Source organism: Pleurodeles waltl, chromosome 5 (genome assembly GCF_031143425.1).
Source record: "Pleurodeles waltl isolate 20211129_DDA chromosome 5, aPleWal1.hap1.20221129, whole genome shotgun sequence".
NCBI lineage: Eukaryota > Metazoa > Chordata > Amphibia > Caudata > Salamandridae > Pleurodeles > Pleurodeles waltl.
In genome coordinates, this window is record NC_090444.1 from 613,525,619 (window position 1) to 613,539,459 (window position 13,841).

Below are 13,841 nucleotides of genomic sequence, written 5' to 3' on the forward strand. Positions count from 1 at the left end.
TCACCTTCAGCAAGGCAAGGATTCTCGCCATCAATCATATGGTCTCCCCGTACATTTATAAGAGCCCTATATCATTTATCGTCGACCTGGTGTAAAATGCCCTCTCACGTCATAATAGCGGAATTGCTAGTGCTCACCTGACTTGCAATTGTCCCATGGTCAGCCTCGTTTCCACCTAGAGTACCTTAGTGTCAAGTGGAAGAGCCTCTGAAAATAGTCTGCCGATGTGAGTCATAAAGCACAGCTCATAGGGTTCATTTCTCTGCACTGACAGATGAGGGACCCATATCAGCTCCAAACAAAGATCATTCTTTCTCTGGCTTATCTCGCCAGTGGTCCCCTTCTCTGCTCCAGTGTTCTGGCTGAGTCTGTTTTCAGTAAGCGTCTATCTCCTAAATGCATGAGTTACAAAACTCCAACCTTCTCTTACCAGATCTACCTACTGCTTATAGTGCGGTCAGTGCTTGCGCGCTCTCTCTGGTCTGACCAGCATGCACTATGTATCACTGCGGTGTTCGTTAGGCCGATTCTACAAAAGCGCAGCCACGCTGATATGGACCTTTGTAGAAAATGATCCATGCCATGCTGTCCACTGGTTTCATATCTACAAACACCGTCTACACCCCGTTAACGTTGCTGGTTCACAAGCATTTCTCCAGGGAAAGCCATGCTTTTGAGAAGGGTTATCATTCATGACTCGGTTTATTGTGTCGTGCATGTGTATTCGAAATTGTCTTTAGATTTTTTTTTCTTCTGCTCTGAACACTTGGAAACTGTTGTGATTAGTGTTTCGTTTGAACGTTTTAATGATTACCGTTCTTGGCAGAAATAACTCAATAAATCCTGCATCAGCTTCAGAATTGTGACGTACTTGGGTTCCATGAAGCCATTGCCGGCTGTGTTGTGTCCTCCCCTATGGTTTGTTACACTACATACGGGAAACCTAGCACAATTCTTCATTACAAAGTATGTGCCCTGGGGGTAAGCCCATGTGTTGGCATAGATCGTGTTGTTAACGGAGCACAAAATCAATTTGAGGGCAATTATCTCGGTTTAAGTTCACATGCCAAGGGTAATTTGCCATTTGAACGCATAGGGAGAGGAAAGCACAGCGTTAATGTGCTGCCTAAGTATGACTTAACCTCTTTTTGTTGTTTTACAAATCTTTTGACACACAATTAAAAGTAGGTAGTGCTAAGCCCCCTCCCAATTAAAACATATTGCAGGTCACAAGAATTCCAAAGTTCACGAACAGCATCTTCCAGGGTGTACAAAATACGCATCCGTTAAAAGTACCATGTCTCAGAAATATAGAGAAGAAAATGTAACATTCCTACCGATGGGGCTTTGGTCAGACGTTTCCTCTGCAATTCTCATGTTTTTTCTGCATGCCGGGTACCCTAGTGCCTTTTAAAAATAGTTAAGTACCCCACATGCATTTGTCTCCACTTTTGTCACAAATCTGTTGCACCTTTTCCGAACTACACTTTGCCTTGTTTCTCCTGAAGTGAAAGGACCATGTAGACTTCTTTACTCTTCTATAGATTCTTTCGTTAGCACATGAGCCACACTATTTTTATTGGTAGCTCCTTTTTTCTATGTGGCTCACAATTCACAAATCCACCAGCATCAATTGCATACTCCTTTACAGCTGTATGTGGAAACCTATGCAATCTCTCACCCTGCTCTACTGTGTTAACCTCTTCTAACAAATATTTGTAGACAGCCATCTTCCAAAGTACTTTACATGTTTTGAGGTGGAACTTGATGGAAAGATTGTGGTAAAATCTCTTGAAGCCATAACATAGTGAGTTTCATACCAGTAAGGTAAGTAAATCCTTGCAAAAGACCATTTGCTTCATTCAACTAAATGAGGTTAGAAGGTCTTTAGAATATAGTATTCAAATTAAGGCAAAGGAGTTGGATGTGTGCCAGAAGCATAAGCCATCTTCTGGGGACTATGCCACAGTTGGCTAACACACTCTGAAAATCATTGGACGTGTCAAGGCTGGGCCATATCTGTTCTAGGACATCTAGAAATAATGAGTCTGCTCGTAGGGTTGTAGAAACGTATTGTGAAGGAATCGAGAAAAGAAAGTTGAAAAGTGAGTCAAAGTGTAAGCCCAAAGTCAGTTGGACAATCCTCTGATAATGGCACTGATCATCCTTAGTCAGTTCAGTCATTAGTGATCTTATCCTGCAGATGTTTTGAGCAGCTGAATCAAGATGTGAATTCATTGAAAAACCTGAACTCCCAAGCTGTAGAAAAGCAGATATCCTTTCAAGTAAGAGCCGTGTTATGATCATTCAAATAATGGCAGCCTGGTCACTAAGATCTTGTTTTTCATGTTCATTCATGCTAGCATGTGCGCTAACATAGTTTCTTCCCCTCGGTCTTAGTCTTTTCTACATTAGTTATGTGGAAAATGAGTACTTGAAATGACCTGTTTAATTGTCTTTAACATATCTTTTGTTTAGTTTACTTAAAACATTAGAACTTTATAACAAGGTATGAATAATTTGCTTTTTACCATAGCAGTCTAAATAAATCTTCTTTAAAAAAGCATAGACACATTTACATTAACCAGCTATGAAGCAAATTGATAAGGTGGATGTTTATCTTTGAATCGTTCCTTGAACAACACACACTTAAATAGCATACAGTCAGCTGCAGGTGTGACCCACAAAATCTGCATAAGACATCTTTCCTAGACAGACCAGCTCATGCACCTGTAAAGCGAAACACCGGTAAATGGTTCTAACAAAATTTCATATGTATTAAACTATGGTATAGACCAAATTGTTGTGTACAATAGAGTTTGGACTTGTGATATTCTAATAGGAGTTTTTTGTTTGAAAATATACAAGCGCTTCTTTTTTTCGTTGCTGTTTTTTTGTTGTTTAATAGCACACTTAACAATGAGAGACATATTAAAAACACTCAATTGCAGCAATATCGTTTGGCCCAAGATAAGCAGGCATCAACTGAGCAGGCCTTGCAAAGCCTTACTCTAATCAGGCATAATGATAGCTCTCTCTCTTTGAATGAAGTGATTGGTATTTGCTAGTCTTTACAGAAAGGGCCTCTTTTCAGTTTAGGCCCTCACTAGCATCAAGTTCCCTTTGTAGGGCCAGTCACCAAATGGGGAGCCTCTCCACATTGAAAATTGAAAATTGTTCGTTTTGTAAGCTAATATCAAAATCCTTATTGAACTTTCTTAAACCACACATGTATTTTAGGTTCGAGCATGCAAGAGTTCTAGCCTGCTGTAATCTCTCTGTGGGCTTTTAACCACACCCACCGCACACCCATCAGTTTCGTTGGTTCGTGGGTATGCCTTTTAAGAATCACTTGATTTTATTTGTGAAAGGCATGCATATGTCATGCCTTTTCTGTGTTTAGCCCTCCTGAAGCGCACCGGCCAACTAATGAAAACATACGAGGCTCCATGTTTTCAGCATGGTTTCTGGACTACTTTTTGTTTTTATTTCCTACGCAGCGAGATCTTCCTGCACATCTGCCAATACATTTGACTGCGAGCAAACTTCTTTTTCATTTTGTGTGCTCCTTCACGCTCATTGCGTGGCACTTTAAATCGGCTCGCTTATGTAAAACTGTATTACTTTTCATTTTCATTTTCATTTTATATGGAAATAAAATTCCTGTTAGGACTTTTCAATGTTAATAGCTCTAAGTCGAGCAAATGCAAGACCCTTTGCATTGCAAATGCTTGTTTTGTTTTGCAGCAAGTGTTTTGGTGGTTAGCACACTTTTCCAAGTTAAAAAAAACTCCATTGTAAGGCCAAGGTAGCAGTATTCTGGTACCTTCGACCCATTTGGTTTCCACCAAATATTCCTCCCTATTGTATAGTCTTGGGTGTAATGTAATTGATTTCTAACTTACGGAAGCAATATATTTTGCAGCAAATGCTTAAAGTCCAGTCAAGCATTGATCACCAGAACCATATGCCAAGGAGGAGGAGCGTTGCCCCACTGGATTGTGGGGAAAGGAAAAATAAAATTATAATAGCGCTAAGTTATCACTTTTTTCCCACTGGGACAAGGAGCAGAGTGGGCTGGGCCAGAGCAGTGGTATGTGCACTATAAATTGTGCATGTCTGTTTGGCCGGCCGTATTGGGCCGGCCAAACAGACATGCGCACTTAGCAAGTTCTCTACCCGGCTGTATTGCACAACCGAGTGGAGAACATGCCCAGGCTCGCACTCCCACTCTGAGCTGTGAAGCAGGCCGCTCAGTCCAATTGCGACGCTGCTATCATGCTGGTAACAGCAGCGTCGTGATTGGCTAGGAGCCTGTGTGCACCCAGGAAGAGGACAGAGGGGAGACAAACTTGTCTCCTCCACAGGTAAGTATTTCTTTCTTTTTTCTCTTTTTTAACCCCTCCCCCCCATTGAGTGGCACCCGCCACTGCTCTTATAGCCTTAGCAAACCACTTCAGCACAAAATACTACTTCGTTATAGGCGTGCTGCATTGATTTAAAAAAAATTATATCTGATATAGTCAGCCAGAATTCTTGGTGCCTGTAGAACGGGATAGAGATTGCTTTTTGGCAGTTGAAACCATGTCTGGATGGCAAAACTGAGAACTATTCAGGTATAAGAACAGTGTCCTGTATCCATGATATGTACCCCAGTTCTCCAAGCCAGAGACTTGCAGACAACTCACCTCTTTAAAGACATCACATCTCAACACCAGTCCTTGTTCTTTACTGACTAAAATAACCCTCTCACTGTTCTCTATAAACTATTTTGGATCACAGATTTGGTACTTGCCCTGTACATCATTCTGCTGCCTTTCACTACGTTTGTGCTGTATAGATACCAATATGCATAAATAAATGTTTTGTGCACGTGATTTCTTTCTTTATATATTAGCTTCACGTTACAGAGAATGGATAAGGCAGGCAGCAGGCTTAAGTATTTTCCTTAGTTACCCTGGATGGTGTTGAGTATTAGTCTGGGAAGGAGGCTGTTGGTCAAATTGAACTTGCTTAGGAGTGGCACAAGTATGATGATTTGGCTGAGAGGAGGGTGAGATGGGGCGGTATTTGAGAAAGTTGAGCAATGGGTCATTGAATGATGAGACAATGATGGTTTTATTTTGTGCCAAAATTGAATGCAAAAAATAGTCTTTAGAAAAAAATAGAAAGTATAGGTAATTTTTGTGTGGTGGACAAGGAAAAGTAAATGACCTTAGTATTTTCTCCATTAGGAAATTAGAAGCGACTGATCATTCAGTGACTGCAGCCTATTTCGCTGTCCTAAATCAGTCCCATTCATGAACACAAACTCTAAGTATGCAGTTAGTTTTGACATTAATAAACTCCAGGAGCTGTATTACCTAAGGTGCACCGGGGCACTAAAGGAGTGTGTGCCCACATTCTGCAACTATGGGGCACTTTAGTATCACAAAAGAGGTGGAAATGCTTATGCATCCCCTCTTGTAATATAGATCACGCCAGAACACATGTAGATAGCACCAGCACGATTTTAAGGGGCTGTTCCCTCATTTGCAGTGGAAGGTGGACCCTGCAAATGAGGGAAAGATTTTCTTTGTGCCCACACTTTATTTTTGGTGCAGAGACCATCAGCTGGCTTTCTGACTTGGGCACCACAAAAAGGGTGGCGCCTAGTGTGCCTCCTCCCCCACCCCCCCCAAAGTGCCCTTTGAAAGGAGGTAATGGATATCACATGGATCTCCAGACATCCACCTGCAGGAGATTGCAGTCAATTACTGCACCTTCTGGAGGGCAAATCTCTCTCCCCATTCTTAAAGCAGGCCGCCTGCACTGTGAAAAATGGAGTGGCTGCTTCAAACAGCAGTCAAAATGTAGTTAAGGTGCGCTGTGGGGCAAACGGGGACAATGAGTTGTTTACATAATGCAGCCCCTGTGGTACTCTGAGTCCAGCATAATCATAGCATTGATAGATTGAAAACCCCGACCCAGAATAAGCCCTGACATATTCAAAGTAGCTTTTATGAAAGCTACGATATAATGAGACTACTGCCATAGTTTATCACCTCACTGCGTGGCACTAAATGGACAAGTTAATTTATTACTGGACACGAAAACTTCTTAAGCAACTTGTCCAGTGGCAAGTAGATATTTTATCAGATTTATCACCACTGCCCTTGTCTCCCTGAAATTGCAGTTAAATGTCTGAATTTCTTTTTGACTGGATAAGAATGTTAACAACACCTTAAGAGAATTAGTCTTGGTTTGTATGGTTGGACTGATATCTCCCACGTTTCAACATGAATATTGTTTATCTGGCAGAGACATCTAGTTGCAGATTCCTTACCTTAGAATTTCCCCCAGGCATCAGTCTGGATCTGCAGATGTTTCTCAATCACTATCCCGGCGTGCCGTTGGGTGATGCCGATTGGGTCTGCGTCTGTCGTTTGCATTGTCCATGCCAGGTATGATGTTGCCGGTCCTATATAGGTGCAACCCCAGCTCCCTGACGTTAGTTCTTTTCTTTCTGTGCAAGCAAGTACCGATTTGAAGAGAGCTACCACTCACTCATTTTTTTGACTGGCCTTTTTCCAAGCCTGTCGAAGTTTTTTTTTTTTGGTTGCTAACTCCTGATGCGTCGAGGATGTAATCTAGGAAGACAAGGTTCAAGCTCTGAGGATCCTGTCATCGGGTGATGTCTGTGATGGATCCGCACCTTCTCTGCCTTTGGTGTTTGGAGCCATGCATTCGAAATCTTTGAGGGAGCCGTCCCTGAAGCTGATGGCTGCCTGACACTCTACTTCGCGCAAGGCGAGGTCCCGGTCGAAATGAAGGTCCCGGGAGCAGCCACACCGGCCTCCATCGTCATTGTCTCACTCCAAATCCTCGGGACGATCAGGTAAGTCAAGGCACAAAAAGAAGTCAAAGAAAGCGTAACACTCTTCAACTTCACCTCGTCCATCAGACAATGACACAAGGGAGCATAAGTGCTGTCATTTTAGGCCTCCGCCTGTGGAGCCTGCGTCTGGGCCAACTCCACACCTCCCCGAATTTCCAGGAGCCAGAGTGACCTCTGCCCTGTTAAGAGTTTTATGAGGCTGTGTGCCTCATTTGTAGCCAGTCTGACACTGTTGGAGTGGTTTCGGGCCCTGGAGTGTCAGGAGGGACCCCTTTAGGTTCTGTGCTGGTGGCCTGGGCCCCATCCCCTAGGGGCACCCATGGATCCATGCTTGGATATGGGATGTCAGTCATACCATCTTGACCTTCCCTAATGCCAACGCTCTGGTGCCGCCTGTGCCCCTGGGTGGTACCGGCCCCATCCTCATTGCTGGCTCTGACACGGAGGTGAGTGGGTGTTGTACAACTCCGACTCTGGCGCTGACAGGAACTATGCCTCCTATGTCGGATTCTGAGCCTGTTTCTTAAAGATTAGGGTACGATGAGGAATGTAAGGGGTTACTGGACCATTTGAAATATGAGCTCCAAGACCCTATGGACTGGCGTACGTACTTGGGTGAAGCTAGTGGAATGAACACCTCCCCGGATACTAGCATGCCTTCACCTCCTACTGTGACTACGGAGGAGGGTGTTATTTTCTTTGTTGGTGCGGAGGGCAGCTGAGGTCCTGGACCTTGAGCTCGCTTCGGTGACAGTCAGGACTAACCTCCTGACTGAGGTGCTTCAGCCTGGAGCTTTATCCTCCAAAACCCTGCCTGCTCCCCTTCAATGAAGCCCTTACAGATGTCCTACTGGGTACCTGGTCCAAACCCAGCACAGATGCTTCTATGAACAGTACAGTTGCCCACCGCCTTCTCCTTGCTCCAGGTGACCCAAGTTTCTTTACCCAACACCCCACCACTGAGAGCTTAGTTATCAAAGTGGCCACTTCCCAGAGTGCGTTCCCTTTCGCATTCCCAGATAGGAAATCCAAGAGGCTGGACACACTTGGAAAGAAGATGTTTTCTTCCCGCAGCCTGGCACTGCGATCCATTAACACTGCATGCCTTTTGGGCTGTTATTCCCACACCCTGTGGGTTACGGTTGCACAAGAGCTGCCACAGGTCCCGGAGGAGGCTTGGGCTGTATTCCCCCAAGCAATGGCTGATGGGAGAGATACAGCAAGGTTTACAAACAGATGTGGACTGGACATGACCACCTCACTGTGCAGGACAGTTGCATCAACAGTGGCCCTTAGTCGCCGTGCCTGGTTGAGGATGTCTGGCTTTTCAAGGGATGTCCAAGCCAATCTTATGGACATGCACTTTGTTGGCACACATCTCTTTGGAGAAAACGTAGACTCTGTGCTCGAGGGCTTCAAGAATTCTTGTGCTACAGTCAGGTCCTTAGGCTTTGTAGTAGTCCCTCGTCCCACTCAGTCTGCTTTTCTCTCCTTTCGTGGGTACGGAAGGGTCACCCTACTATATCCATTCCTGTCCAGCCACCGTGCCACACATGCTGTACAGTCTCTTCGTGACCGAGGATGGGACCTCAGGAATCAGGGAGCCAGCGATGTGGCAAGTCCCCTGCACCACCCCTCTGCAGCTGCCTCCAAACCTTCCTAATCTGACTCTTCCCCACCAGGGACCAGTAATAGGCAGGATCCGCCATCACCTACTCCGCTGGCAGTCCATCACGTCAAACAGAGAGTACCCCTCCATCCATGCCACTATCCTATGATTGGATGATGGAGGATCACTTGGCACTTCTCTGGGAGGAAGTTACAACTCTCTTGGCCAAGGGAGCCAAAGAGAGGGTTCCCATGCCAGAAGTAGGTTGTGGTTGCTCTTCCCGCTACTTTCTGGTACCCAAAAAGGACAAGGGTCCTCCGCCCTATCCTAGACCTTTAGTCCCTCAATCTCTTTCTCAAGAAGGACAAGTTCAGAATGCTCACTCTGGTTCAGGTTTTATTTGCCCTGGACCCAGGAGACTGGATGGTAGCGTTGGACTTGCAGGATGCTTATTTCCATATTCCTGTCCTGCCTGACCACAGACTTTACTTGCGGTTCACGGTAGGCCATGAGCACTTTCAGTTCACAGTGTTCCCCTTTGGCCTTACCAGTGCCCCTCAGGTCTTCACTAAGGTGATGGAGGTGGTTGCAGCTCATCTGCACAAGTCAGGGGTTTCTCTTCCCCTACAGCGACAACTGGCTGTAGAAGACTGGCTTACCCTGGCTGTCGCCTCTCACCTCCAGACTTTGGCGGACCTCCTGCATTCGCTGGGGTTCACACCTGACTCCCTCTCAGATGCTCCCTTTCATCGGAGCCGTACTGGACACAGTGTAGTTCCGGGCTTATCCTCCCAAACGATGAGTTCAGGATTTTCAGGCTATGATACCGATGTTTCAGCCTCTATCCTGGATTTCAGTGAGAATGACTCTGAGGCTTCTTTGCCTCATGGCCTTCTGCATCCTGTTGGTGAATCATGCCAGATGACATATGCTCTGCAGTGGGACCTGAAGTTCCAGTGGGCGCAGCATCAGGGGAATCTCTCCGATTAGGCATATCCCTCTCCCTTCCTCAACCAGAGCTGATAGTGGTGACAGATGCGTCACTCCTGGGCTGGGGCGGCCATCCGGGTGAGGCAGAGATCAGAGGCATCTGGTCTCCAGCTGAGTCCAGTTACACATCAACCTGTTGAAGCTCCAGGTGATCAGGCTAGCATTGAAAGCATTTCTTCCCTCTATCAAAGGAAAGGTAGTGCAGGTGTTTACGGACAACACCACTGCCATGTGGCACTCCAACAAGCAGGGTGTGGCCTCTAAAAGGTTATTTATTTGCTATCTCTACGTTTTTGAGGTTGCCTGATCAAACTTCCTTGTTTAAGTCTACTATTGTTTATAGGTTCCACAAGGGTCTTACTCATATGTTACTTCCATCCCCATTCATTATGCCCCAATGGGGTTCAAATTTGGTTCTGACATTCCTAATGTGCGCTCCTTTTGAGCCTCTCCACGATTGTCCTCTGAGGCCTCTAACATTAAAGACAGACTTACTTGTGGCTATTACACCTACCCGCATAGTGAGAGAGCTGCAGGAATTGTCATTTAGGCCACTGTACCTTTCCAACTATTCTGGCAAAGTGGTACTTCGCACTAGGACTTCCTTTTTGCTAAAAGTGACCACGCCCTTTCATGTAACCCAAAGAAAAAATAAACCCTGCCTACATTTTACGCACCCCTACATCCTTCTAAGCTAGAGGAGAGACTCCTCTGCCGTGACCCAGAAAGAGTGTTGGCGTTCTACCTAGATCACACAATAGAGTTCCTGGTGGATGATCAACTCTTTGTCGGTTATGTGGGTTAGAAGAAACCTCAGGCAGTGCAGAAGTGAACGATCTCCTGTTGCGTCGTACTCTGCATTCAAATCTACTATGCACTGGCAAAGAAGCAACCACCTTGAGGTTTGCGTGCTCATTCTTCCAGAGCTATAGCTGCTATCACAGCGTTAGCACATGCTATTCCAGTCCTTTACATCTGTCAGGCGGCAATGTGGGCTTCTCTGCCCACATTTACCAAATGCTACTGCCTGGACAGGTAGGGCCTACAGTTGGGTCCTGCAGAACTTCCTAGTATGATCTTAGTTTGCAGACCCGCCTCCGGGGATCGTATTGCTTGACTATCTGTTCTAAGGTGTAAGGAACCTGCAAGTAGATGTCTCAATCATATGGACGAGTTATTTACCTTCGGTAATGCCTTATCTAGTACAGACAATATCAAGTTGAAGATTACCTACCAGCCCACCCATCCTCCCCGCTCTGCGAACTGATTACTAGGGTCAGGGTCTCCCCTTTTAGGGCCTTAGTTTTGATGTACCAGTAGTCAGTTTCTTTATGGCTCTACAAAGTCATGAAAAGAAAGTGATGTAAACGCGCCATGTATATAAGACCCACAATGTCATATCCTGCGCGGACTACGGACGTGGAGCTGATTGACACCACCTAACAGCACATAGGGGTACTGCTCAAGAAAAATCTCTGGATCCAGACTGACGCCAGGGGGAAATTCTAAGGTAAGAAATCTGAAATTCGAAATTATCTTTACCAGATAAGGCGTTACCGCAGGTAAGTAACTTGTCCTTTAATATTTACTTAATTATTTTGTCAAATTTAGAAAGCAATAGTTGACATAAATAAAGGTTTTATTATTCAGCTGATACAAAATTTAAATAGCAGCTTTGAAAATATGTATAGTAGAGTTGAAACCGGGTTTCCTTTTTATGCATGTTAATCTTAAAGAAGAGTTGTTTTTGATATCCCAATTTGTGTCTGTTTCTAAAAAATGCTTGCATTTGCCAAATGAATCTAATGCCTGATATGTTTGTTATTTGTTTAGACAATGAATGACTTTGACTACTTAAAACTACTGGGAAAAGGCACTTTTGGTAAAGTAATTTTGGTGCGAGAAAAAGCCAGTGGAAAATATTATGCAATGAAGATTTTGAAGAAGGAAGTTATTATTGCAAAGGTAACTTCTTATTTTTTATGCTTAATGTCCACTGTTGACCTATTTAAGAATAGTTTCCTGTCATGTTATGTTAAATAGAAACACCCCTGTATTTCTCTACCACAGCATTAATGTTTGAGATAGGGTGCACATTTGAACAGCGATCCCAGAATTAGCTCGGTTTAGATCTTTGACAGTAAGATAGCCACGACATTCAGGATTTTTAATTCATAGCTTAGTCTAAAGGTCACCTCGTCCAGGAAGAAATGGTTTCGAGTTTGAAAACACATATGTTTTTTTGTATTTCCATGTTTTTCCAATAAAAATATGTGAATCACAGTTTATCACCAAATGTTATGAAAACTTCAAAAGTATACCGATATGACTAAGGCCACGGGGCACTCCAAACCACTCAGAGGGGATCTTTTCTCAGGCAGCAATATTGTGCAGGTTTAAGTGCAGAGGCAACAGCAGCAACCCTTTCAGCCTTACACCTCTATAGGTTATACAAAAGGGAGCATTGGGCTAACCACAACAGAGGAAGAGCTATAGGGGTTGTAGCAAAGAAGCTCCATCACTACAAAACATTGACTTCCAATAAATGACACCCAACCACGTAACTCCTGTTAAGGGAAGAATCAAAGATTTCCTGCCAAAATTGCTAGAAATCATCTCAGACAATAGGTTTTAGCCATAGTTCAACGCTGTTCCTGTCTAGATTTTCATTCATACCCCCACAACATAACACTTCAGTGAGGACCACGTGCACTTTCTAAAGGAAGAAGTACAAGCCCTCCTACAAAAAGGGGCCATCAAAACTGCCCCCTCACAACAAAAGGAAGTGGGATTGCTCCCTTTACTTTCTTATTGGTCCCTCAGAGAAATTCTTGAGCTCACACCTCTCAGCCAGTACATAGTTTTGGGAAACTTTCACATGGTAACTCTTCAAGAGGTCATACCTTTGCTGCAGAAAGGAGACTTTTTTGGTGACTTTGGCCCGGAAGGGTGCATATTTACACACCCACCCACCCAGCCAACTGACTTTATCTACACTTTGTGGTTTGTGGACAGCATTACCAATTCAAAGTCGGACTGTTCAATGTAACCACCTCTCAAAGAGCCTTTCTTAAATGCATAGTGGTGGTTGCAGCTCATTTAAGAAGAGCGGCATTCACGTTTTTCCCCATTTGGATGATTGACTGATCAAGAGCTCAAGTAAACGACAATGCTCCATCCATATGCAAACTGCGATCTCTGCTACATGCCTTGGGCTTTCCCAACGACATCACCAAGTCACATCTTGTCCCCCTGCCGATGCAACCCTTTCTAGGGTGAGCTCTCAATTCATTATTAAGCAAAGCCTACATCAGTCAACAAAGAGTCATGGCTTTCCAACAGCTTGTTCCTCATTTTCAACATAATTGTCATGTACTAGTCAGACCAATTTTGCAACTTCTTGCCTTCGTGGCCTCCTATATCGCTGTAGTGCCCTATGCCAGGCTGTACCTGTGTCTGCTTTAGCAATGCTTTGCAGCACAGTGGTCCCAAGCAAAGGGTCAGATAGAGGATCTAGTGTTGGTAAAGGCCAATGTTCATCACTGTTAGCAGTGGTGGAACAGCAACAACCTGTCACAGGGATGTTCTTTTAAAGACCCTTTACCGCAGGTCACCATTACCATGATGCATCACAAGCAAAAATGGGTTGGGGATTTGGGAGGGGGGGCACTTTTCAGTTTCACAGCAGTGCATGCGTTATGGACCCCTTAATGGCAGGGCAACTACATCAACAATCTCAAACTCTTGGCAATCCAGCTAGCCCGCAAAGACTTCCTTTCTCAAATACAAGATAAGGAAATACTAATCCGACTGGAAAACATGACATTATTGCACTACCTACGGAAGCAAGGCAGTACCCACTGTTTCGGTCTTCCCTTCTAGCTCAAACAATCTGGATTTGGGCCCTTCATCACAGCATCCATTTGATAGCAGAGTACTTCCAGGGTTGGACAGTGACCTAGAAGACATACTCAGCAGGTCACACCAAGAAGCCCATAAATGGGAACTCAGTCCCCAGCTACTTCAAATGCTGACCTCCACATATAAACTTGTTCCCCACCCTAGAAAATGTAAAAAATGCCCAGACTTTGCCTTTGTCCACACACCCTGGGCAATGCACAATGGATGAGCTGGTCAGGGATATTTGCTTATGCTTTTCCTTCTCTTCTGCTCCTTCTACTAGTGGTGCAGAAGATGCAGCAAATGTCCCAGACACTCACCTGGGCTAGACAGCCTTGGTACTCCACTGTACTCAAAATGTCCAACAGTTTCCACAAAAAGCTCCACAACGGGACCAAACTTCTCATAAAAAACAGGGACAGATCAGACATCCAGATCCCAAACACCAAAACCTACTGATCAGCC

At 44.6% G+C, this 13,841-nt stretch overlaps 1 protein-coding gene across 1 annotated transcript in view; it reads left to right on the forward strand.

Moving 5' to 3' along the window:
- Positions 1-13,841, forward strand: part of AKT3 (AKT serine/threonine kinase 3) — a 734,901-nt gene that overhangs the window by 416,612 nt on the left and 304,448 nt on the right. Inside the window, exon 6 of the mRNA XM_069234462.1 lies at positions 11,310-11,441. Within this exon, the coding sequence (XP_069090563.1) occupies positions 11,310-11,441 (132 nt within the window). The remainder of the gene's footprint in view (positions 1-11,309; positions 11,442-13,841) is intronic.